The sequence below is a fragment of the Orbicella franksi genome, chromosome 14 (assembly GCF_964199315.1).
Source record: "Orbicella franksi chromosome 14, jaOrbFran1.1, whole genome shotgun sequence".
In the NCBI taxonomy this organism is placed as follows: Eukaryota; Metazoa; Cnidaria; class Anthozoa; order Scleractinia; family Merulinidae; genus Orbicella; species Orbicella franksi.
The window spans coordinates 10,386,961-10,414,220 of NC_138158.1; the positions used below are offsets into that span (position 1 = coordinate 10,386,961).

The 27,260-nt window shown below is 37.4% G+C and overlaps 2 protein-coding genes and 2 pseudogenes across 3 annotated transcripts; 3 read left to right on the forward strand and 1 right to left on the reverse strand.

Annotated features, from left to right (window-relative positions):
* The first annotated feature begins 5,320 nt into the window (after positions 1 to 5,320).
* On the forward strand, positions 5,321 to 6,292 carry LOC145468775 (uncharacterized). The gene has a single exon (XM_081452465.1). The coding sequence runs from the start codon at positions 5,362 to 5,364 to the stop codon at positions 6,088 to 6,090; it is 729 nt and encodes a 242-aa protein (XP_081308591.1). The 5' UTR covers positions 5,321 to 5,361; the 3' UTR covers positions 6,091 to 6,292.
* Positions 6,293 to 6,465: 173 nt separating this feature from the next.
* Positions 6,466 to 14,910, reverse strand: LOC145468362 (potassium voltage-gated channel protein Shaw-like). Of its 2 annotated transcripts, XM_081452060.1 has the most exons (3): positions 14,884 to 14,910; positions 12,589 to 13,176; positions 6,466 to 8,593 (listed from the first exon to the last, which is right to left on the reverse strand). In XM_081452060.1, the coding sequence occupies exons 2-3, from the start codon at positions 13,144 to 13,146 to the stop codon at positions 6,788 to 6,790; spliced, it is 2,364 nt and encodes a 787-aa protein (XP_081308186.1). In that variant the 5' UTR covers positions 13,147 to 13,176; positions 14,884 to 14,910; the 3' UTR covers positions 6,466 to 6,787. The 2 variants fall into 2 exon arrangements, with proteins under 2 accessions (XP_081308186.1, XP_081308185.1); XM_081452059.1 differs by lacking the exon at positions 14,884 to 14,910 and having other exon boundaries at positions 12,589 to 13,315.
* An 8,579-nt stretch (positions 14,911 to 23,489) lies between these two features.
* On the forward strand, positions 23,490 to 24,020 carry LOC145468566 (uncharacterized; annotated as a pseudogene).
* Positions 24,021 to 24,038: 18 nt separating this feature from the next.
* LOC145468565 (uncharacterized) lies at positions 24,039 to 24,764 on the forward strand (annotated as a pseudogene).
* The last annotated feature ends 2,496 nt before the right edge of the window (positions 24,765 to 27,260 follow it).

The window sequence follows — 27,260 nt, forward strand, 5'->3', positions numbered from 1 at the left end:
TACGATATTCTCCCTGTACGGTACTGCGGTGAAAAATGAAATTAAAACCTTCATTTTTTTTACAATTTGAATTGAAATTTAAAAAAAATTAGCTTGTGTCCTGAAACATAAAAGATCGGTTGTGAGGTATTGAATACATTCGGTGTTTTTTTACTTTTCTAAGGCATAGAAATGTTACACGTTCCGAAACTGCTCATACTGCGGTGATCAGTTGGTTTTTATTTTGATTTGGAATGAGAAACTACTAGGTTTTAGAGTGTGAAACAATTGTACCTTTATTTAATGCTTTTAAAGGCTCTGTATAAAAGGGATGTGAATAATAATATGTCTTTTAGAAAAACCTTTAAAGGATATTCCATTATTGTTTGTATTCTTAATTTCTGGAGAGCTCTTTCTCTTTTGCGCTGTCAGAAATCGAACCCAGGGTTCGATTATTAAACATTACGTAAAGTTTCGTGACTATTGTTAGCCTGCGTAAAGACTGCTTCCTTTGTATCATACGGATTTAAACAAAATAGTCTGTACGCAAGCTAACTGTTGTCGATATTTTGTCGAAATGTTTGTCACGGCAAGACCTCCATAAGTTGAAAACTTGTTAATACCTAAAAAACGTTTATTTTGGTAAAAGAAAGAATAATGTCTAGATACCACTATTCCGGGCCTCTCCCCCATTCAAAGTAGTTAAACATAGCAGTGAGGTTATGAAAGATAGATAACTTAATAAAATTGCAACTGGCAAAAAATCTTAAGGCTGGTTTCAACTAGCAGACGAGCAGAAGCAGAAGTAGAAGCAGATGTAAGCGGAAGAGTAATCATAAGCAAGTGGGGACTCAAGAACATAAGCATAATGACATAACCAAGAGCCGAATAAACAGGAGTCTCGATACCAGCTCATTCTCGCCAAAAAGGTGTTGCCCTGGAGACGAGAATGGATTCTAGCCTACCTCGATAGTTAAAAAAAATATGACGGAGTCTGCCATGCTGTCTAATATTTTCGAAGGCGCCTGGATCAAAGCGAGTTTGATTGGTTGACTGCCTTGGATTTATGCTTATTCTTATTTCAACCGCGTTCTTGTTGCAACATAGAAACAATAAATGAGCTTCAGAAGAAAAGGAACATGTTCGCACCTCTTGCGCTTATGCTTATGGTGGTTTTCTGGTGTCTCCACTGGCTTACATACACATACTTATGCTAATGCGCGTCTTAAATGCCGCATGGTCTGGGAAAGACATGGGAATAGGCCTGTTCTGGTAAAAGTTCTATGTTCTTCTTCCAGTCGATAACAAAAATCTTGGTTTCATGGTTTGGACTCTGGTCTGTTAAAACTTCCTTATCCTCGCAGCCTCATATAATGAATTAACTTTTTAAATACACATTAGATTTCGATGAGGCTGACCAAAGTGCACACATCTACCTTGGGCTATCTTCTTCTTTTAAAAGTTATTAGGCATCTGAAGTGGATGCGAAAATTAAATACATCAGCTGGGTTTAAAGGCCAGACGAAGAAATCTTATATTGTTCCATTGTCCACAGATGATTTGTAGGCATTTTCACTGCCTAGCTTTGGAAACCCAAATAATAGGTAAATTATATTTCGCAATAATTATAGCTTGAAATAAAAACCTTTTAACATTGTGTTTATCGCAGCGTTTTATTAAGTGCTTTGTTTCCCCATTCTTTAAATGAATCAAAACACCAATTTTCATTGGTTCGCTAGATAATTCCTCGAAAGGCTTGCGTAAACAACGTAGCATGCAAATTGTTTTCCAATTTTCAGAGTCGCTGGCAATTAAAACGTAATAGTTTTTTGAACCTTCTAGAGTTTTTGATATATCAGACTGTCTTATACAAATGGCAGATGTAATTTTTAATTTACACAAAGTTCCGACATTTTAATATCTTTGAACTTCAATTAAATTCTCGATCAGGATTCACATATTGATTGTACTAGAAGAATGACACATTTGGTGTTTCCATTATAAAAAAGAATATTTTATCTAAAAATTTAGCTTTTCCTCTTTATTGAAAGTGTTTAGAAATGGATACATCAACTGAGACGATATCCAACTTACAGTTGGAAGAAATGTTGTTCTTGCCTGCAGCTGATAGTAACATAAATTTCAACAGCAAAAATTGCTTGCAATTTACTAAGTTATTAATAAAGTGTATTATCGTTTGTCTCACGATGTAGTCACTTGAGATGTAGATCGCGACGTTTCGACTGCTTACTGCTAGCCTTCTGCAGGCGATAAGGTCGACTGATTGCACGGTACCGTGCCGATACCGTGCAATCAGTCGACCTTATCGCCTGAAGAAGACTAGCAGTAAGCAGTCGAAACGTCGCGATCTACATCTCAAGTGACTACATCGTGAGACAAACGATAATACACTTTATTATTGCATCTACCACGATGAATAACAACAACCTTTTCCTCGACATTACTAAGTTATTGTTGTTTTCCCTTATGACCCAAATTTTGGCTGCAGATTTAAATCAAACATCGACTTTCGGCACGGTAAAACGTAAAATTTTACCAATGAAAAGCTATGAAGAGCTTTTTCCAAATGTAAACAATGACACGGTCTCTTTGAAGAACATGAATCAATCGGTCGACGCTCTTGAGGGAAGTGTCCTGAGAAAATTACACTCGAGTGTTGACTTCAGGCGGTTCGAGGCTTAAAGATTTTGAGTTTTAATTCCTAGTTATCAAAAACTAAGGATTCAGTTGGTGTTGTTTAGATGAGCAAAAAAACTTTGAACTTTGATGATAATTTATTGGTGTTCGCTGGTTTGATTCTATTTTCAAACAGACCTTTTGCTCCCGTTACGAGACAAAAAGATAAAATTAAAAGAAAGTACATATGCTTCACGCATTTCAATCTCAAAGTGACCATTGCAAATCAGTACCAAATTTCGAGCATCTCACAATCGTTGCAATTTGGTTATTGCTCAAATTGAATTCCGAGTACCACGAATTGATAAACAGGGAGCATTGTCGTGTCTGTCCAATGGTTTTAGCCAGATTATCTCGCCCTTGTATTGCAATGTTATTGCACGGCAGATATGGGAAGTCATAGTCTACCTGATTCCAATTAACATATATTTTTCTACATTCAATCCTGGAAATAAATATAGTATTAAGTGACTTTCAGAGCAGTAAACTATTCTATCGTGTTTCCTTACCTTACTTGAAAGCCTTGAGGTCTTTCAACCAAGAACACAGTATAGTGAATGTGAGTATTGATTATTTATCGTTTTGGATCCCATTTTGCTGAGGTGCAAAAATTCATCAACACATTATGTACGCTGTATTTGGGTGCAATTGCAGTAGAAAATATAACCTTCATTCATTTGCATATGTATTCGAGGAATAATTTAGCTTGTCAGTCCTCAGAAGAGACATTTAAATGTCAACAAAGCCCGGGAAGTGGATAGACACAAGAGTGTAGAAAACCAAATATTAAAAACGTCAAATAATGACCGACTATCCGAATGGGCCGACGATTACGAATTTTGAGGCAGGTTTTGTTAACACACAGCTGCCATAATAGACTTTAACGATGATTAAAATGAAAGTTTAAGACGATTTAAAAAGTGTGAACAATTTGATGGATTAAAGACTTGCCAGAGACATATTAGTTTATAATTTGATTAGAAATTAACATATTAAAAATTATTATTATTGTCAAAAATTTAAAGGAAGTTTATTACAGAGTGAAGAAAAGTAATTGAAAATGAGGTTCAATGATGCTCAATGGTTAGGTGCTTTCTTTTATTGACTTTTTCCAAATAGTCCTCATGCGCGTCTGAATTTAATTTGTCTAGAACCCTTCCTGTGCTTTCTATCGAAAACTCAGCGGGAAGGTGAGAATTAAAATGAAAGGAATGACAGTTCAATAAGATGGAAATGTGTCTAAAAAGCCACTAGCATGCAAAGATGTATTTGTTGTCTTCAGGGAGTAACTATGACTTTCAATTTAATCGATGTGAAAAGCTTCCTTCCTATAACGCCCCAGTGAAAAGAGAGCAAGCTTGAGAGGACGTCTTCAAAACAAAATAGGAACTTCTAGGGGAAAAAAATAACTTAAACGTTCTGTGCCTTTCAAGTTATACCGATCTCCAACTGTCTGAATCGAATCTCCAGTTTTTGCAGAATTACGCCACGTTATACCATACAGAAAACTAAGGGCCTGCTTTAATACAGTGACAAATATTAGGTCCACTTAACGGCGATTCCATTTTCACAACGTTTAAGTCAATAACAATAACAGAACAATTTGTAAAGGCTTTTAACATGTTTTAGCGTTTTAATGGCCGCTGAATTTGTGTTTGAACAAGCACAAACACTACAAACACTATCAAAAGCTTCACTGTGTTCGTTGTGCGGAGAATTCTACAAAGTACTTAGCTGAAAGAAGCGAAGGTGCAAACAACCGATTAATTTAAAAAAATTAAAAAAAAAAGAAAAATCAGAACAAAAAAAAGAGTAAAGGTAGTGTGACACTCAAAACAGGCAATAACACTCCTGTAAAACCCTCTGCGAAACTATGGATTGCATCGAATATTCACAGAATACAAGCCCATACAGTTTGAGTCTTTCGATATCAGAAAAATGCGAAAGTAACATGGAACACTTGCAGGATAAATATTATATTTTTACAAAATTATAGTAGATACCAATAGATAATAATAATAATAATAATAATAACAAGAACTTTATTGAAATCTCCTTAGAAAACCTATTTACAAATCTTCACACATTCCACTATAATAATAAAAATAATGATAACAATAATAACAACTTTTTTAAAATTTTAGCGTCATTATGTATTTATTTAAACTTTCAATTTGATCTTCACGCGGATGTCTGTTAAACCTGTAAAACATGTTTCCGTATCTAATCATGATATCATGGTTACTACAACTAATACTAATACTACTATCATCATCGGTATATTACAAGGTAAAAGTAAATAAAAGAAATAAACTATTAAAACCTATTTCAATAATAATAATAATAATAATAATAATAATAATAATAAATAATGGGAAAATAATTCCCCAATGGTTAGAAATCGGTATTTATATGTGAGATCTATACCGTCTTGATACTTTTAGTCATTTGTCTTAAGTTCTTCTATATGTATTAAGCCCATTTTGTTAGGTTTACCAGGGCTGTATTATACACGCGAAGCTAGTAACAGGCAAGGCGAGGCACTTACGTATGCCTCTGTCATTATTTTTATTATTATTATTATTATTATTATTATTATTATTATTATTACTATTATTATTATTATTATTATTATTATTAAGTATCAGTATCTGAAGGAAAAATACTGTTTTGCCAATTAGAGATATGAATTTTGATTTAAACAAGAGTGAGTTCCGAGACGCTGCGAAACTCAGGTACGACTGGGAAGTTCCTGATACTCCCTCTGTTTGTGTTTGCGGGGACATATTCAATGTGGATCACGCTATGATATGTAAAAGAGGCGGATTTATCATCCAACGCCATAATGAACTAAGGGATTTGGAGGCGGAACTGCTTAGCATGGTATGTAATGGTGTCGAAACCGAACCAGTTTTGCAAGACATCACAGGAGAAGAGTTGAATAGGGGAGCCAACACCGCCCCTGATGCGCGGCTGGATATAGTTGCTAGGGGATTCTGGGAGAGGCAGAGGTCGGCTTTTTTTGATGTCAGAGTATGCCATCCGAATACAGACTCCTATAGAGATTTGGATCCAGACCAGATATTCAGGCAGCACGAAACAGAGAAGAAGCGCCAGTATGCCAGCCGTGTGTTAGAAGTAGAGCAAGCTACATTCACGCCATTAGTTTTTAGCACGACGGGTGAAATGGCAGTGGAATGTAATCGATACCATAGTAGACTTGCTGAGTTAGTTGCTACAAAGAAGGGCGAAAGTTATGCGACTACAATGTCATGGATTAGGGCAAGAGTATCTTTTGCGCTGCTGAGATCAGCATTACTTTGTTTAAGAGGCTCGCGAGCTCCTAGGAGAGTGCACTTAGAACTGTCGGACATTGATTTAGATATCGAAAAAGGACATGCAAATATTCGTTAAGGCAATTGAGAATGCTATTTCTGGGGAACTTTAGCCGAAGCCACGAACACTGAGCCAAGACGTGGACCTGCATATAGCTACAGTTTTTTTTAAAGTAGAGTTTTTGCCATTTAAATGTGTAGAGTGTTTTTTACTATTCTTATTTAAATTTTTTCGACAGATGACAATAGACAAATTTATAAGGGTTGTAAAGATTAAGTGTAATTTGTAATTCGTTTGTAAGTTAGTATTTCCCTGACATATATATTGTCCTGAGAATTTTTACAGTTGTAATTTTTTATAAGCCACTAATAAACATTATTATATAAAAATTTTTAATATTATTATTATTATTATTATTATTATTACAGAGTATAATTATGTGGGTAGGCTATTGAAATTTTTACAGAAATTATTTTAGGGAAAATAATAATTTTAGGGAGCATAAGCATAAGCACAAGTGAAAACAGCCGCGACATAAACATAAGCATAAGCTGAAACATAAGAAGAACGAACCCACTTATTTGTCTTGTGCTGTTTTCACTAGTAACGTGCTCGACATAAGCATAAGCATAAGGACAAGAAAAACGAACAGTTCTGTTTTTCTTGTGCTTATGCTCATACAGTCTTTCTCCTGAGTCTTAAAACATTATATCCAAGATTGTGGGTGTGTTTTATTTTTAGCTCACTCGGATTCAACCTACTAAACAGGTTAATCTCAAATCGATGTTTCGTTGTCAGTATGTTTATCAGGTTTCTTTGGCATGTCTATAAATAGAAGAGGACGTTCTCTGCTAGGTTCTCTTCTAGGGTTGTCAAGTGCAGGTGGACTATCACCTAATTCGCTAACAAGTGTTTCTCGTTCGTCCAGTTCACGTTTATTTTCTGGATCACTGCCGTCATCTGACAGGGTTGTTTTCCAGTGAGGAACAAGTTCAAGTTGGACCGGCGAGACTCCATTAAACGGAAGTTCTCTGCTCCAAGATGGCAAACTTTCCATACTCACCTGCACTCCTTCGTCTACGCCTGGAATGTATATTGTGTACATTGAATTATTGCGGCTAGACTCTTGTGCAATCCCTCTGGTGTCCGAACAACAACATACCTCCATTGAGGAACTTTTATGGTTTTCATTTCCATATAAGCTGTTTGTTTCTCTTGGCAAAGAGCAGCGTTCACAGACATCTGAACTCTGTGATTGTGTTTTTCGCGGCGGAGCAGTAGGGAATGGCTTATGCGTACTTGTTGGAACGCTGAAGGAACGCATACGAGACGATTTGACGTTTTCCGCTATCCAAAGGGGTAGACGATCCTTCGAAGAAAGCCGTGTGACACCTGGAACAGTCAAACTGTTCCTGGAACTGTCATTTATGCTAGAATTTGGCTTGGAAGTTTGCGGCTGATTATTGGAACAATCATTTTCTTCCGATTCGTCCTTTTCAGGGAGATCTCCAAGTTTTAAAATGACCCTTTCATTGCGGCTAAATTTTCGTTCTCTGGTGGGTCTTGTGGTAGTTGCCGATGTTCTTGCATCATTGTTTTGACCGTTGTCAGACGTAGTGGATGGAAGACTCCAAGTTCTGGTGTTGTAGTTTGCTTCGCAAGCATTCTGTTTTGGATAGCTATTTTGCCTGGGTGAATTACTATTACGCATGCTCGTTATTAGGTTTTCTTCTTCTCCGGTTTCAAGACCAACTTGGCTGCGCATGCGTAGTCCCCTGCGCCGGACCCCTGAAAAATTACCCCGATTGGAAAAATCTGAGGTGATAGAACTCAACAACACTTTATTCCTTTTTCTTGGAAGTTTAAGCCTCGCTTGAGCGTGCGCATAATAAAGATTAAAGTTACTTCCAATGATGGAAATGGGAAGAGCTACTACGAGAAGGCCACAGATTGCGCATACTCCACCAATGATCTTTCCTACCCAGGTTTTTGGAGTCATGTCACCATAGCCGACGGTCGTCATAGTGATGAGCGACCACCAAAACGATTCAGGAATGGAGCGAAACTTTGTGTCGGGGCCATCCATGGTTCGCTCGATGTAGTAAATTATGGAAGAGAAAAGAATCACAGGTATTAAAAGAATTAACAACAGCAAGCCGAGTTCATAAGAGCTGGCTTTTAAGGTGTGCAGCAATATTTGTAGGCCGTAGAGTAAGCGGAAGAAACGGAAGAGCCGTAGAAGGCGGATCATGAGCAGTGCGTCAGCAATCGGAGAACCGCCATCGGGATCGAGGATCCGAAGATAAAACGGCATCACCGACAGGATATCGATCCAGTTCGACACCATTCGGAAGAAGACACGCCTTCTGGGACAAAAGATTATCCGTAGCAACAATTCAAATGTAAACCAAATACCGCAGAAGAAATCGATCGTGTTAAGGATCGTGTCTGTGGTAGCGTCTCTAGCAGGGGCCGAAGAACCTTCGGCAGCTCGGTAGCCCTCGGAGAACTGCGGAAGAGTCAAAGCACACGATGTGCCCACGGACAGCAGGATCAAGGCCACGGAAATTATCGAGAATACCTGTATGAGAAATTAAAACACAGGTATTAAATAGTAAAATTGTGTCAATTAATGAGCCCTGAGCTTAGTTTTGTCAAGAGCTAGCCGGTAGAAGTTATTTCGAATTCCAGGCGGGTGTTCACCATATATATATAAAAAAAACAACAACAACAGCGTTGGCTAGTGTTATGAATAAGATTGAGAGACATTGTATCAGGTGCATACAAGAATACCTCAGTCATGGTGTATTCTATTTCTTATAGCATAACGACATGAAACACTACACAAGTCCTCAAGTGAACGTTTAAAGTTCTGACCATATGGAAACGACATGTAGCACTTGATTTGTTGTTTTTTGGTCGTAAGAACCAGAGCCGTATTTTCATCGCACTGCGCGCTTTTATTTGTGTATAGATGGCATTGTTTCCTTCGATTTTGTGTTTTCAGTATTTTTTGCTTGTTTTTGCACTGTTTTGTTTCCTTCTTTCCGTATTTAGTTGTGAGGCGCCGGGTTCGACTCCCTGGCGAGGTTGGCGGGCCGGCCTCTATCAGAGGGTGTCCCCCCTCACCTAGGTGGTTTTTAGGTCTTTGAATGTTATTATTTTTAGGGGCGAGGCATTGCACTACACCTTTCATGCAACCTAGTTACAAAAAAAAAAAAAAAATTAAAAAAAAACAAGACGGGGATAATAATCATACGATATCGTCTCAGATTCAAGAGGCTTATTTTCCAAGGAAGGTGTCGGAAGGTTGCTTTTCTCCCAAATTATGGTGGATGATACCGAGCTCACGAGTTTGTATATAAATGAAGGCAATCTCTAATTTAAAAAACAAAATATCACCAAAACTACCAGCTTGGTCAACGGCAAATTGAACGGAATTCTGTTCAAAACAAACTCTGTTTAGAAATTTTAAGGAGACACTTTGTAATGTTTTCAAACTGTAGGACAATGTGAGGGAAAAATCGCAAAGCCAAAAGAGAAAGAACCACTGTATGTTTAAGACTGTGCTATAGACAATGGTAACCGAAAGTATCGAAGTTGTTCAATTAAAGGATGCCATGGAGGTCAAAACGAGAACTGAATCTGAAGCTGACACTAGGTGGATTTACTACGCGGTGAAAATAAAATCAAACGTTCAAGGTATGGAGCTATTGACAATATGGAGAAAGCTAGTCCTAGAGGATTATGAAGCTTGCAATTAGTTATTTAACTCTAAAATAAAACCAAAGCAATCAATAAGCCTAGCCTGCTAAAGGCTTGATCTTATATCTCTGGAAATGCTTTTTTTTTTTGTTATTATAATGTAAGATGAATGAATGAATGAATGACTTTATTCAGGTGCCAATAGTATTCAGCTTAAAAAACTAATTGGGGACAGTATTTGTGATGTGATGGCTTCATGTTGTGTTATTTTCCCGCAATATATTATTTGGCCAGTCGATCCCCTTTTAAACAATTGCGTAAATTGCATGTTATACCGGCGCAGGGAGAATGCTGTTAAATCTAGGGAACACGGTGGTTTAAATTGAAAAACCAAAAACAAAAGAAAATTCACAAAAAAATTTCAAAAATGGGAAAAAAAAATGTTATGAAAGATCAAACTTCAGAAATATACGCGCAACCGAGGCTTAGTTCTGGAAAGATGCGGTTGGGTTTGATTAGGCAGCTGGTGGCGCAAACTTAGTATGGTTTGTCAAGTTGTCGTGTATAAAGGTTAACTGCACCCTGTGTGATATTCGTTTTACCTGAGTAATTAACTTAGCAGTATAAAGATAACGCCCTGTGGAATTAGACGGCGGTCACTTTGGGAACTAAAAACTCCTTAAGTGTCACATCCACAAGGTTGCCTCGTTAACTTCTTTTGTTTTCTCTGGTAATGCATCAGTGAATTCCAGCTGTGCAAATCCCCCGGGTAATAGCGGGGTATTTTCCCACCTTGACCTTCCCGGGGATCCTTACCCCCAATTACCCCGGTCATATTGACCACCTCGAGTTTTAACCTTACACCACTATGACCTATTCATCGGCAAATACGGTACGTGCGTTTAGATAGGATTCTTTATGGAGGCAGCGTGGCCGAGTGGTTAGGACGCCGGATTTGAAATCCGGAGGTCGCGGGTTCAAGTCCCACTCAACTTAGCTGGAGTTGTTTCTCCGTAGACCCTAGTTCAACTCCTCGGTCATGCTTATACATAGCCAAATGGTCTGTCTCCCGCCAGTTGGGATTTTTATCCATGTTATGTTCATTTGCATTATTTGTTTCATCATTTGGTTTCCTGAAAAGCCCCATTGGGGGAGTGATCAGTTAAGATCTGTCCCGGTCGAAGACATTTGCATATTTATTTTCAAACGATTATTAATCCCAGGGCCCGTCGGCCCGGCGGGAAGGAGGGGGAGCTAGGGAGGAATGGGCACAGCTGGAATTAATTGATACATATAATTTCTCAATAAACAGTGCACCCTAGTAGTGCGAATTTACCATCAGGTCAGTTTCCATTAGTGATCACAAATGGAGTGTTTATGCGCCATCCTGTGAAGAAAAATCAATTAATTTTAATCCTTACTGAATCGTTTCCAAATTTCTATTCCTTTCTAGGCGGCTTCGAGATAAATTTCAGGTTAAGAGGTAAAGCTTCAGAAAACAAGAGATATCCAATTTGATTGGTTCGATATTCGTTCCGGTGAAAATTGAGACTCCATGTTAATCACCTCCAGATGTCCACGGTTCGGCTAGATAACTTAAATGTCGTAAAAGTCGATGTCAGATTTGCGATAGTTAAACACAGGAAAGTTTAGGCTAATTAAAACAGGCCACGGAGATTTATTTGTTATAGCCCAGGTGATTTAACAACGGGTTTTTGCCACAAAAAATGTCCAATGCAAAATTAGAGCTGTTTCCTTAGTAACGAGTGCTGTAAAGTTACAAATTTAACAACCCTGCAAGCAATTTGCTTTTTACTGAATAAAGTGAAAGCAACACAGCACGCTAAAGCTCCCTAACAGGAAACAATTGTTTTCATATCATTTTCCAGTTAATACAACAATGGTTAGCTTATTTTAATTTTTTTTTTCTGAGGTTTGCTTTAGATTCTCGGGTTTTGTAATTCTAAATTGCTTATCGAAACTGTCAAAATGTCTAAGTAACGCAAACAATATTTCTTTCTAATTCCGCATAAACAGCCGTCTCAAGACTTAGGTGATTAACACTGAACTTCTTGACTCAACTAAAGTTTGTTTTTGCGGCTTTTAAAGGCAATTATTCGAAAAGATTTAAGTGCGAATTTTGGCAGTTTTAATAACAACCATCTATCCACCGCGGGGTGTCGTAAAACGCGAAGAGACACGAAATTAATTACTATGCAAAAAGAGTTTGGGAAAAGAAAGCACACAATTTCCTGATTGATCGGACACAGCTTTTGTAAAAACCAGCATGGTAACGTGACAGGTGACAGTATGTTTTGTCGCTGGCTGAGGAGCAAGAATCGTTCATTAGTACCAAATGTTAATTTGCATCTCAAAATGTGGTTTTAACAGGGTAATATCACCAGATAAATCTCCGACATCATCTTCACTCAACGACTTAACGTCACCTTCATCGGCTTGATGGTACTCCTCAATTTTAAGCCACGATTCATTTTGATCGCATATTACAAAATTGAAGGTAATAATAAAAAAATTGCTTGTCGACAATAGGAAAAATTCCAGGATCTGTTGCTTCCAAGCAGCTCTCTTAACATGATTTGAATCTCATTATTTAGCGTCAACGCTAACACATTTTTACATCACGAATTACACGAACATATCACAAATATTTGAAGCACGTTTCCGAGATCTCGCAAATATATTTTCGTCCAAAATCGAAAGGCCTTAACCGCGCCCTACTCTCAAGAGCGGTACGAGTTTAAAATAAGTTTTGTTACAGAATGTACTCCTAAATAAACAAAGTCAAACCAACGTTTTTCTAATCAATACAAAAATTATCGAAATTGTGAAGCGCACGGAAGCCAACCTCACCTTTGCAGCTTTGGAAGAGTGAGGCTCCTCTAGAATTGGCCATATTTTCGGCTGGTATTTAGTCCACCAGGTGAAACGACCACAGTCTCGTGCCGGTGTTGTGTCCTCTAATCGGTCACTCTCTAGATCTGTGTCCTGATCTTGGTCACCCTCGTGCACATTAAAACTTTTTAAATTCTGCTCAGCGTCACGGTGTTGGCTGTAGGACGTCCAGCAACAGTGCTCCATTTCCTTTTCATCAATGCCCCAATACGCAAGCTCCTCCTCAAAGAGCGGGCCGCACACATCATGAGGACAATGTAGTTTGCCCGTGCGATAGTAATTCAAAACCTGCTCAAAGATTCCGGGATGACGGTCAAAGAACAACTCGATTTTCTCCGAGTCGTAGTCGATGGCTTTTGTGACGTTTTCCACAACCCAGTACAAGCGTGTATCCGGGTAATTCCGCACAGTGCTTAAATACGTTTCATGCTTTCGTCCACCGACGTTTAAAATGATCCTTCGCTGGGTTGTATCAACCACTCGCGGAATTATCTCAAATCGTTGTCTCGTTTTCATTGATGTTGTCTACTTCTCACCTAAAACATACTGTTAATACAGAACGCGTATTTAGTACATACACTCTCAACGGTGTTCTTGGTTATTATAATAACAACAAAAACATTGTGGTCACACAAGAGACTCGTTTCCCTTGTTTTCTTAAAAAATATATTAAAATAGAAAATTGCATTAGACCTATTCGATATTTATGCAGAGTAAAGCCAACCAGATGGTTTTATTTGCTGGCGAGAAATTCTCCATTTTTATTGGTTAACTTGACTCTTGAAATAAAAGTTGTGCAAACGGTTCCATTTTGCATTCATTATAATATTTAGGTGAAAAATTTCAGCTCTGTTTTAATTTCTTGAAAGTGCGAATATTGAATCCAATCGCCTCCCTCTGCGACAGTGTGCAAAATTCGGAATAATTAGAATTCAGGTTTTTTCTCAAATTCCATCGTGACTGGATCTAAAAGCTCATAAATTAAAAAAAAGGAACGGTTTTGATAGGTGATAGTTGTTAACAAGCTGATGATGCACTGCACTGTAAGGTTCATCTATGAATAAATAAAAACCTTTTTAGTTTAACGCCTTCCTTCCTCCATGTAGATTATTGACAGAGGCGAGGATTAATGAAAAATGCATTTCATAGTCAGATTGTCAGTAGGCATAGCAAAGCGACTACAATGTACATGTACTGCATTGATTAGATGGAAATGTCATATTTTATTACATCTATATTGTTTTCACCTGAAAACGCCAAAAAATATATTTCAAAGCTTACATGTACTACGGAAGTTAATACCGAGAAATAATTGACAGAACACGGGTTCTGCTTCACCTTAGATTTTTAAAGCGTTTTGATTGCATCTCAAAAAGGGAAAATTAGAACATTTTAAACTAGTTTTGTAATAAAAATTATCAGAAATTACAGAGAAACGTATTTGACAAATCTTTAACAGAGGTCTTCGTTCAAGTCAACTCGCAAACTGAGAATTTACAATGAGATATTGTGTTTTAAATGTAAATAAAACTCGTATCTGACCTGCTGCTGGTGGTTTAACTGAGTGTTTTCGTTCGCGTCTTCAGCTCGCAGACTCAAATTCCGTGGAATCCTCATTTTGTTCCGATTTTTTCAGGCCCACCTATTCCTGCATTATATTTTGTCTTTAATTTAATCGGCCTATTTATTTATATTAATTAAATTCAATCATCCGCAGTTTGGTAATCATAGTTTAGGCTAGGGTGCAATGTTTTCACGGTAGAGCATGTATTCACACAGTGAAGATGACTATGCGAAAATCACGAACGAGATCCTGCAAGTTACGGCAGCAGAGTACTGCGCGTTATAAGCACCAATCTACAACCGATTCCGATTGCCACTTCAGAACTGACATCTTCATGTCAAAAGTGGGGAATAAAATTGGCTCGCACTAATTCGTTTCAGCGAGAAAATAGAGATGCGTCTGAAAGCCCTTGAAAAAGTGCATCTGCCGGTCAAAATCTGTTGATGTTGAAACATGTCAAAAAGCTAAGGCATAATTCGTCTTGAGGTCGATGTTTGCGGCAACGTTGTTCATGTGTTCAGAAATTATCGTTCTCACTTAATAAATCGTAAATTAAAATAGAGCAATTAAATTTGTTAGTTGAATTTGAAGCCAGCCGCTTACGAAGGCAAGCAGCACGATGTTAGCCAATATTATTTGTGGATCTACGTTTTCAAAGATGTTTGAGCAGCACTAAATATCTTGTTTACCTTTTTTTCGCCCCTGTATTGCTCAAGTTGAACCATTTACTACGGTGTTGAACAATTTTTGTGCAAATGTTGTTTCCGTGTGTGAGCCCGCGATTGTATCCAGGAAGTTGGTAGAGAACACAACATATCCGCATTCAGCAGTTGAGGACAGTGGACGTGAGTCATTTTCAAAGTACACGGGTTACTTCAATGAAAATAAACCAGCCCCTCTTTTCCTTTTTTTTCCAAATCATTTCTAAAAGGATGTATTTGAGGTGAAAAATGCGCTGTTTGTTTGAGACTCCGCTGTCCAATAGTGTATCATAGTCTATTTACATCCTGTTAAATATTAAAGTAGGAAAAAATGAGGAAGTTCATACATAAATTTGTTAAAAACCAGAGAGCATTGCCGCTCTGTTGCTACAACAACCAAAAGTTTAATCTGGCAAGATGGCCTTTCGACAGAGAAACTACGTCTATTTTAGAAATTCAAATTTAAAGAAATTATGTAACAAGGGATTTTCAGAAAGTACGCTGAATTCCACAATTTGCATGTTTTTCAGTCTTTTCAAAATGGCGTGGAAAAGTGTACCAACCGCAAACTCTAGTTTGCCATTTCTGTTTACGACGAGAAGTTACAATGAGTACCTTCTGTATTCTTTCAAAAGTAACTATTAAAGAGTTCAACGAAGAGAATTAAAAAATACGTTGAATGAAGCGCATCTCGAAGAAGATCATAATTTATGCTATAATTTTAACATTAGTGTGGAGCCATCGTGAGAGCGACTGATAGCTTATCTTTTGAAGCTGGGATATCGTTGGCATAAGTCTGGGTGTCATAAGGATTGTGGGGGGGGGGGAGAGCTATTTTGGTCATTGTTCAAATATGAAACCTTTTTAAGTCTACACTCTCTTATTTTTCATGCTGTCAAATTGTTACTATATTTCTAATACCCTACATTTTCATGAATAGTGTGTAATAACATCTACTAAGGTAGTAACATATTCCTAAAAAAGGTGAAAAAAAAAAAGTCCATATAGTTAAACATGCATCATTGAAAAACACTTTTTAAAGCAGCAATCCTCCGCCCGCTCCCCTCCTAAGACAGGACACCAAAACTGAAAAGTCACAAAAATGTCTTATGTAGAAACCTAAAATAATTATTAAGTTTTAGTCTGATGACAAGTAAGCAATCTCCTTTCTTAAGCAACAACATATGCTCGATATTTTGAATATTTTTTTTCTTGGCCAAATTATTCCATGTGAATTCTTTAAAAGGTCACCAGATGGGCAGGATAGGCCATCTGCTAAAGATATAGAGTCTGCATTAATGTAAGTTGGACTTCTTATTACGTAGGTTGTAATTAAATTTTTTCTCCATTCTACAATTGTCAGTGAATATGTTGACGATACACATTTTAAGACACAATTTGGCCAGTTGAAAATAGTTCTAGATATATATAGAAAGAAAACGCAACATTATAAATTCGTCTTTTTGCAACGAACTCAGAAGTGTCATGTTGCATTGATAAGCAGAAAAATACAAAAGTATCACGTTTTGCATTTTGGTGATGTCAAGGATAAGATATCACTGAAATTAAAATGATGTAGACATGCAATACCACAGACTTTCCATTCCCTGTTTGTGTCTTGCAGGTGTCGAGATATCATAATTTCTTAGTAAGGCTACGAGGAAGTCCAAAATCCTGTACTAAAGGTTCAGACCATAGCGATGATTTAATTATGTCTCTTGTAGTCTGACTGAGCGCTTTCAGCATAGTATTGCAGGCGATCACCTTTCAATTAAAGAATCTTTGATCCAATTCGCTTGAAATTTAGCTTTTTGCCATAACGTTTAAAGATACTAACAACATACTACAGATACTACAAATACTAACAGAAAATGTTTAAACTGAAAGACTTACAGCAGAACCTGACGTCCTCGACTTTCTGAGGTCTACGAGATTACGAGATACCTATTTCTAATTTAGTGTAACCAAATATATATATTTTAATTTATTTTTTAGTTTGCGAGGAACAAGTATCATGTTGCATTGGTGTGCAGGAAAAACAAAAGCATCATGTTTTACATGTTGTGGGTGTCAAGGATAAGATATTCGTCGCCTCACTGAAATTAAAATGAGTTAAACATGTAAAGCAATACCACAGACTTTCCATTCTCTGTTTGTTTCGTGCAGGTTGTCGAGATATTAAAATTTCTTTGTAAAGGTGAGAGGAAGTCTAAAATTTCCAACAGGAAATGCTATTACCATTTGCTTTCATTTATTATAGCTTGCACCAGGTTTTCGGCCAGTACGATAGAGCTTTACAAAAAGACATTGAGTGCTTAGCTTATTGATGCGATAACCTTGCATGTCTACCAAGCTGCCTCCACTAAATCGTCTTTTATGTTGACTACGGACCCATTTTCTTATTGAAAAATTGAAATACCACAAACACTTAAAGCAACTAATGAAGGATGTGACATTAAAAACCGCCATCTCGATAAGTAATAAAACGGCATTGTGTTTCGACCGGAACTGAAAACTACTCACCTGCTCGTTAACAATATTTCCCTTTTAGATACTTTTTTTTACCTTTTTTGACTACCTGTCGATGAGATAAATGGCATTTGACTAACATTTGATCACCAGTTCCTCTTTCTGTCGCAATCTGCCTACATCTCAACTTGAAATGAATTGCTCTGATAGTGGAAGATTATAAACTACAAGCCTATGTAACCAGCTACAGGGTACAGACAAAACAACATTATTATTATTATTATTATTATTATTATTATTATTATTATTATCAGTATTTTTCCTGTGAGGCTCAGAGTAAACGAATTTTCGACCTGATTATCACCGATTGACAATGTCATTCTGGGAAGTCCAAAAAATTTAATATTATTTATTGTTACTTTCCATTGGTACGCGCGAAGTCATGATGAACAGAATCATGAACTGTGATTGGTGGATCAAGAGGTCCAGACTTATCTCAGTTTTCACCCAGACCGCTCCAGTGATGGCCATTTGATTATTTTCATTTAAGTGAACCTCGAGTTAATCACGCTTCACTTGACCAACAACAACAACAGCAAGTGACAACAGAAGTTGGTCAATATAACATTATCTCGGCCTTACGTGTTCGATTTTGAAGCTTAGAGTTTTTGTGATCACGTTCTTATGTTTTGCTAATTTTTGGATTAATATTCCCACATCTGTTTACCGCACGCTGGGTCAATAACAAAAGCTAGGAGCTAGAGATAAATCTTTCAAATTTCTCTTAGGAAATCTTTTCAAGATACTCTAAATAGCGAGCACTCCCAATTAATGATTAAATCTTTACAGTTTCATGGCGTCACTTCATCCCTAAGTTTTGTCCGTCGTTCGCAGTAAATTTTAAATCACATGCACAACCCGACAGGTATTGGCAGTAATTAACTCTTGTTATTCAAACATTGAGTGCTTAATTGTATCATGACAAAATGTTTTATGTTATTGTCTAAAAATAATTTGGTGGTTTGATCTCACTTCAGAAAGCTCTTGACTACGCATGTCCTTTCGTTCGAAAAACTGAAATTGATTAAGATGGTTTACGCAATGCACGGATAGACTATCCAGTTTTACCTAACTTGGGATAATTTCGCCCAAGTTAGATTTGATAATTGCTATTTATTGAATATCTGGGAAATCGTTTAGAATGAAAAAGCAGCTGGAGATGTGTAAATTCCCTTTTTGTTTAATCATGCACAATCTTTGGTAGTCTTGGTAACATTGCAGGAAAAAACTTCGATGATTGATTAATTTGCTATTGAATAGGAAACTTTCCTGGTTTGTTGACAGCTGAAAAATGGCACATATTTTTATTAGGTTTACAATTTTTGGCAAACTGAAATAGTTAGCCACGAAATTTGTGTTCCATGTACGTATTAAATGGTTCACTGCATAATAATGCGACAATAAGTTTGTTATTGACTCTCCCGCTGTAATATTTAATTCGAGCAGTGATTTACAAAACAGAAATGGATTGTCCAAGGTTCTGCCAGTGACTGAAATCATCAAGTGTGAATATATATACGGTTTGATATTTGATGGAATATTTACTAGGGCATATTTACTCATGTGCTTGTATCTACCCGTTTGGCAAACAGTGAGATTTCGAAATTGTATACCAAGCGTTTGATTTTATAACGGAAATTAACTGCAAAGACGAAGGTTAAGCTCCGTATCTTCATGTAAACAAAGCTGGATCACGGTTTGATTTTTTTCTTCCTTCGAATCTAAAAAAATAAAATGCCAAGGCAGGCATCAAAATTCATTTCTAAACGTTCACGGAAATAATTTGTAGTTGAAAAGACAGTCTTAACTTTCTTTATTAAAGCTTTACCCAAATGTGACATTGAATTTAGTAATACTTGCTACCAGGTATTCATAATTGCTTAAGACTAAACATTGATAATTATTTTCCTACACGGAAATTAAGTGAAATGCATGGTTTTGCTCGCCTGATAGTCTTTCTTCAATCTGTTTGAATCTTCTTAAAAGAAAACGTAACAAATTTTTGTCTTTTGTTAAATGGCTTTTGGTTAAAGTACCTGTCGAAATTAAAAGAATTTGCAAAGGTCTTCTAGCATCATAACAAACTACGAAGGAATTACGAAGTTCGACCACTTAATGCAATAGTTATCTTGCAGAGGTGTAAAAAACGTCTACCGGCTCAATGCAAATCAAATTTGGTGAGTATTTTTTGGTTACGAAGAAGTACATTCACAACCACAAAAAATATCTCTTACCTGGTCTTAGAACAGTGTTTCGGTTCCTAAGCTGTCAGTAAACGTCCAGCAGATTGTTATCCATCACAACTCTACAACAGAAGCTTTAGATGAATATGTAAATAATTTACAGGATTCGCGGTTTTAGCAACTTAACACGAGTTACGTTTGTATTGGCCCAACGATTGTCGACAAGAACTCTACTGCTCTTCAAAGGCGTCTATCGTTCGTGTTTCAATTTTGCTCCAAGGTTTTAACATCTGGTTATTTTGTTTTTCAGTGGGTAAAATTTGACTGCGTATCTGCAAATTTAGTTTGATATACTGGTTTTTTGTTGTTGTTGTTGTTTCAATATGTGGTTAGCTTTCCAAACCGAAAATTTTTATCTGAATGGAAAGGTGCCGAGAAACCATGAATAAATTTATGTTCCATTAGTTTATTTGCAAGACAATTAGCTTCTGTAGAAGGTAATCATTGTTTCAATCAACAGTGAACACCAGTTGTTTTGTTTAGTAATTGTTACAGAAGATTCTGGTAACCAATAATTTCCTACCCGATATATCATTTCTTACCTGCTTTAGTTCAATTGAATGTCCAAGAGCACGCTTATGAGAACACAATTATTCAGATGGTTTAAATTTCGCTGTTTCCACATTATTACAAAACGGGGAGAGTTACATTAAAGCTCTTAACGAGACCGATTTGTGTCTCTGGTGGTTTTTTAACATTGATAAGTATTATGCACTTGTTAAGATGGCATCAGAGATATTATTTTCATCAACTGAACGTCATTCACAAGACACTAGAAAAAACATGTACTTCGCCAGCTTTACTCGACGTTTGCTTTTGCATTTAAAATGATTCTTGCGCAAGGCCTTGAATATAAAAATGTTTTTGATTTACATGAAAACGAACTTGTGAATTAATCCCATTATCATATGAAAAGTGTTAAATCATGAAGACGCGTTTGAGGTTACGCCTTGGGCGCCTGCCATTCGATGAAAAATTCCTGTTTGGATTTCCGGAAATTTCCAGTGACGTATGGAACAACATTTTTTTCGGAATTTCCGGTAAAGGAGACAACTTAGTGCGAATTTTGGTTCCATTTGACTTCATTTCGGTTGAATGGTTCGATTTTCGGAAATTCAACAATTATCGGAATTTTTGATTGAATGGAAAGCGCCCCTACTGTCCACACTAACTCGGAGATATCGTCCATCGAAAACAGAGCTTTTCGAAAACGCTCTTTAAACGGAAGGAATTTGAAAACGCCGGCATTGCGTTTTAGCGAGTTGGGAAGTATTATTTAAGACAGTGCTTTTCCGGCAAAAATGATGATTTCAAAGTAATCAAGTGGTTAACGCGAACCCTCAAGGGTAAAGTCAAGTGTTTCTGCCTCCGGTGATAGTTGTGTTTTCAAATTTCTTCGGCGTAGTGCGGAGGGAGAACATTTGTTACGTTTTTAGAGTAAAAATAGAGCGTTTGTGAGTTACCGTTGACAATCCTGTTTCTTGCATCAATTATCCATTCATCAAAAACATTTCAGTATCACCATATCTGAAGTCTTAGTGAAGTGACAAGGGGGGACAACAAAAGAACTTGCTCTCTGCGAGTGATCTTTGCATGACAGTTAATGAGCTTTGAAAGTTCGCATATAAAAAGCAGAACACTCGGGAAATAATTCCGTTAAACTGGCTTTTCAACTTGAAAGCTCACTCACAAAGTGTAACAAATTTCCATACTAATCTCTACTGCCCACTCAGCGCGACCAATAAATTGCAAAGCGCTGAGCTACAAACGTAACACGTCAAATTAAACCAAAAACGATCGATAAACCAAACAGGTCATTTTCCTCATTTCGGGGGAAAATCACGTGGCCTTGAATCTTGGAAAACTTTTGAATTACGTGAATATTGGTTAATTTGTACTGAGACGAAGTCACGGTAAATATCCATCAATGTTCACTTCGCCTGACCTGAATAATTATTTTAGAGGTGAATATCAAGAACAACTACTAAATAACGGACTGAAACAAAGAGCCACAGAGGCAATTGTTGGCTTGCTTACACGTATGTAGCCGTAGTTTTTGTAATTGGCTTACATGTCCATTGATTGTGAATCAATTTACACATCGAGTTAGTCAGTAAGACAAACAAGCAAAACAATACGAAAAAAAAACTCATCCGTACCTTTGTAATATCGTTGTTGACTTCATTCGCAGTTATACTCATCGTCTTAAAATAAGTAGCTCCAGTTTGATGAATAATTATATAGCTGCATCAAAATCCAATATTGCCAACGGATCTATTTTGTATTTATTTTTGCCTACTGTCCAAATTTATAATAAATTGGATAGTTTTTGCTCGAACGTTTAGTTTAGCTTTGAACAAACTGTCCAATTTGAGAAAAATCTGGATACTTTGCGTCAACCAATCAAATGCAAGATAAATAAAAGAACAGAGTATTGGCCCATCACTGCCAAACGTCAGCGAGCGAGTTTTATTATGTTTTGATAATGGCGGAATTTCCTGACTTTTCTCTCCATCTTTTTGACGTCTCAAACATTAAAATGGAGTCTTCAGCTAGGTTTCCGGAGATAGATGCTACTGATTTACTTGAGATTGTTGAACTCACTTCTTCTGTCATGATGTGGTGGGATTTTAAAGATTCAAAGATCATACTCAGAACACATGAGTCAGTTACGTTAGACCCGAAGGAACAAGATCCGGGGACCTTTTTTATTACACTATGTACTACATGTATGAGGTCACATTCTGCAACAGAGATGAGATAGAATAGTCAGAACAAGAACACTCAAAGAAGCACAAAAACCTGAGTTAAAGTGACCTGTGGCGTGCTGAGCGAAGCGAAGTGAGAAAGCTCGAGGAGATTCCCGAAGACGAGCTTGACGACGTTCTTTGCCGATTTTATGCAAAGATAAGAAAGCAAAACGGAGATGAATGCGAGCCAGATAGCCTTGCTGTTAAAAAAAGGCTCCTTAGACCGCTATCTAAAGCACAACGTACTAAGAGACCGCGAGTACTTTAGAGGGTCAAATATTTGCCTTGTTCATCTGTTTTGGATGCTATATAATTAATGGGTAATAGGACTACATGCTTGTCCGATTTGGAAATAATTGGATGGGGAAAATTCCTTGGACTGCCAAATTGGATTCGGCCTACGGCCTCGTCCAATTTGCCAGTCGTCGGAATTTTCCTCATTCAATTATTTTCCAAATTGGACAAGCATATAGTTCTATTACATATACAAATTTATTAAATCCATTTTGAAATCACTGGTTATCCTTGCAATCTGATTGGCTGTCAATGGTGCGATTTATTCACGAATCACACTATTCTTTGCTCCAAATCGCATCTTTTTCTCAGCCAATGAGAATGGGACACTAAAACAAAACAACCATGCAATCAGATTTCAAGGCTTTTTTAAATTAACCAATCACATTGCAGGAAAATGAAAGACAAAAAAGTCATTGTTTGGCAAATTTGGCAACTTTTGTTGCCAAAACTTCGCTAAGTTTGAAAAATGGATGAATTTAATTACTTACAGTATCTAAATGATGATGACCAGCTCCTCCAGGCTGAAAATCAACTTTTCCGGGAGTCGTTTCCAACTTTCAGTATAGTTTGTGACGATTATTTTGGCGATATTTCTTTACCATCTGCTGAAAAAGCTCCGTGTGATCCCGAGTCCAGGAAAAAACAAACAGCAACAAATCCAGAGGCAACTGATGAAGTAGACGTGTTGAGGTTTCCTATAGTGTCAAGCGATGAAATACAAGAGCTGAAGTCTGTTGCAGTGAATAAAAATACGTCCCGCTCCACAAAACAGTGGATGAACGTGTTCCAAAGCTGGGCAAAGTCCCGCCATCTTGAAAATGTCAGCATCGAAACAATGTCGCCGGAAGAACTAGACAAGGTTCTGACGAAGTTCTACGCCGAAGATGATTACGAGCCAGAATCACTGAAAATCATGCAAAGTGCGATTGAACGTCATCTAAAGGACAAATACTATCCACTGAGTATCCACTGAGAGTTCCATAACTCACAAGAAGTCCTCAACGCGAAGGCACTTTCTCTGCACCAGCAAGGAAAGGGTAAGAGACCGAACAAAGCACAGCCACTAACACCAGACGAGGAATCTGCCCTGTGGGAGAAAGGTCAGCTGGGGGATTTCAATGGAAAGGTACTGACCAATGTGAACTTTAAAGACTTGACTGAACAACTTGGCTTACGCGGTTGCCAGGAACACTACGACGCGTACGTGGAGGACTTTGTGATAAGACAGCAAGAAGATGGCACTGAAGTCGTAGAGTTCTATGAAGGTCCAACCAAACCACGAAGCGGTGGTCTGTCAATCAGGTGAAGAACTACACCACAGGTTATGTACAGCACCGACGGCGGAAAAACCGATCCAATGCGGCTCTTCAAGTTTTGGTTGTCTAAGCGACCAGAGGGAATGAAGGACACAGGACCTCTCTATCTGAGCATCATAAATCGTCCTCAGTCACCAGATGTCTGGTCCACCAAAATTCGAATGGGACAAAACACCATCGGCAATATCATGAAATCCATGGCCTCCTGTCTCAAGACAAATAAGAAGTTAACGAACCACAGCATGAGGAAAACATTGGTGTCAAAACTCAAGAATTCTGGTCAACCGCGCAATATCATCTGCGAAATAACAGGCCATGCTCGTGAATCTTCCTTAGACGACTACGATGAAGTAAATGAGAACCAAAGGAAAGAACTGTCTCACATAATCAGTGGATTCCGATATAAAGAAGGGCATAACGAAAAAAGTTCAAACGAGGTCTCCAACCAAACCAGTGCAAATGAAGCCTCAAATCAAGCACTTGCAGTCCAACGCTAACGAGCACCACTGGCTCCTATTCACCAACAACAAGGCCAGATGCATCAGGCAATGATGGGCTTCAATCTTGGTTTCCAGCCAACTGGATGGTCCGGATTTCCACCAAGTTTTCCTTCGCAGTTCCAGTACCGCATGGCAACCTTCACTTCTTCTGGCAGCGCCGTTCCATCGCCGAGTTACACAGGTTGCACGTTCAATTTCTGCTCCAAAGACGTCAATGAGAAGTCAGAACCATAGAAGAAACGAAGGGCTTACATCATTGAGTCGGACGACGAAGAATGAACTTTCAAGTGGACTCTTTTGTTTTGCTAATGACTTGAGCAAATTTTAACCGCTTGAGATGGAACGTGTTTTCCCTTCGTTACGCTCGAATGAGTTTTTGACACATGACGTTGACATGTAAGTCTTCATGTTTTCAAAATGAGATGTGAACGCGTTTCCGGTTCCCCTTTTTGACAAACCGGCTACTGGTTCAATAAATATTCGTACTGGGCTATTAAATCGTGCGATTTCAAAATGGATGTAATAAAGTGGTAATTGAACTTCGGGTCGTGCAATTTTGGTCTGAAATCATACTTGTGATTTCAAATCGAACGAGCGCTGCGCGCTTGTTCGATTTTGAAATCACGCGTATGATTTCAGACCAAATTGCACTCCATTCAGTTCAATTACCAATATAAATTTCGGCCCCTCGATCTGCCCTGCTGGCGATCATCAAAACCACTGCGTTTACGATTCCTAACTGCCCTGAATACGAGCTGTTGAAAACATTTTTGGACCAAGGGTGGCAGTAGTCATTCCCCATGCTTTCAACTACCCTGGACTTAAAGAGATGCCTTTGGAATAAATGAAAATTTCGTTCAACAACTGCCCGCCATGTTTACCTGCCAAGATGGCAAAGGTGACGAGCTTAGTAGGCAAGCGTAGAAATGTTATCACGGCCGGGTGCGTGAATAAAGCGTCATAAGCCGAGCGTTATCGACTAATCAGAAAGTCCAATTTTTATATTCACCTCTGAAAATTATACTAAAAAATATATTTTTTTGTAACTTTCCTTTCTCCTTTGGCAAGGATGCCCCGCTTACAAAAAGGCACTAATGCACAGGACTGTCTGTTTAAAATAATAATCTAAACCCCCTGTTGAAAGTGGCGTCTTATCAACGGAGCAGTGTTTCCTAATGGTTTGCTTCAGTTGTATAATGGCAAAGAGGAAGAAGAAGAAGAACAAGAAGAAGAACAAGAAGAAGAACAAGAACAAGAAGAAGAAGAAGAAGAAGAAGAAGATGATGATGGTGAAGAAGAAGAACAAGAAGAAGAAGACGATGATGGTGAAGAAGAAGAAGAAGAAGAAGAAGATGATGAAGAAGAAGAAGAAGAAGAAGAAGAACAACAACAACAAAAAGATAGACGAGAACGAAAGACAGTTATTTCAAGGTCACTTTGCATCAGTCAACAAACATAGCCTTTTAGCCTGAAGTCCTCTATACGTCATTGCAATGTTTACATTTCACTGCAGTCTAAAACGTTGAATTTAGGAAATTGAAAAAGCTTTTCGGCAGTCAAATAAATTAAGTAATATCAGAGGTTACACTTAAAATCTTAATATCGTCACTAATTGTGACCTAGAGTGCATTCTAATAAAAATAAAAATTGAAGATGATTCTGCAATTTTTCAGAGCGGATTGGAAGAGTGCATTGATAAAGACTTAAATTCGCTTTTAAGTTACAGAATGGTATCATCTATACATGAAAACGATAAGACTGTTAATTGAGCAAAAAAACCCTTATTAAAAAAGGAAAATTAAATTCATTTAACTAGGCTATTGTTTACTTGGCGAAGTCCAAGAACCCATGTTTTAATTAAAACGTATTAAAAAACTGAAAAAAAAAAAAAAAAAAAATCGAGGAACAACAATCATGTGTACAGTTGTTACTGCAATAAAAGTATTCCCGGAACTTACCAAGAAAACGTAATTTAGAGCAAGCCTCGGCTTTGTTTTGCTTCATAAAGAGTGTTTTGAAATTGAATTAACATCGAAATATTCCGATATTTTATACCCGTGTAAACGATTTAAAAATCGTTAAACCAAAGTTAAAACCGTTTGCCAACCACCTGCATGTTGATTTTTAAGTGTACAACTTACCTGGAGATTTTAGATGTTAGCTCTCATCGCATCTTGAAGCAAGAGGCTGCACTTCGAGACTGCTGAATCCATTACTAAATTTATAAAGCCAGTTTCAAAAGCTTGACATTATATTCGAAAACTATGTCCAAGTTTTGTTAATTATCCGTCTAGAATAAATCGACAGTTTAATTTGATTCTTCGAAAACCTTTTACGAACCGGACCTTTAATGCAGTAAATCAACTTGTTATTACATTATGGTGACGGTACTGAGCCGATCATAAAGCATTGAGCAAATATGAAGATTGTGTTCGTTTTATAGACTCCTAAAAATATGGATTTTTACCAAAAACCGTCCACGTTTGTACGCAAGTGAGAAATATCAAAAGAATAATTTAAAAGAATTTCATGGGTAATTAAATTCCTCTTTCTATTTTATGTAGGTTTGATTTCTCAAATGGCAAACCGAAGAACCACAACCAGCTAAATGGAGGCGTGTCATATAAAGGCAAATTCAGAACTTAATTAAAAAAGTCTTATTTTCATCTGTTGAAGGCCGCTGCGGTATATTTAATTGTTTTTGTTTATTAATGTCTATATCAGGTTTTG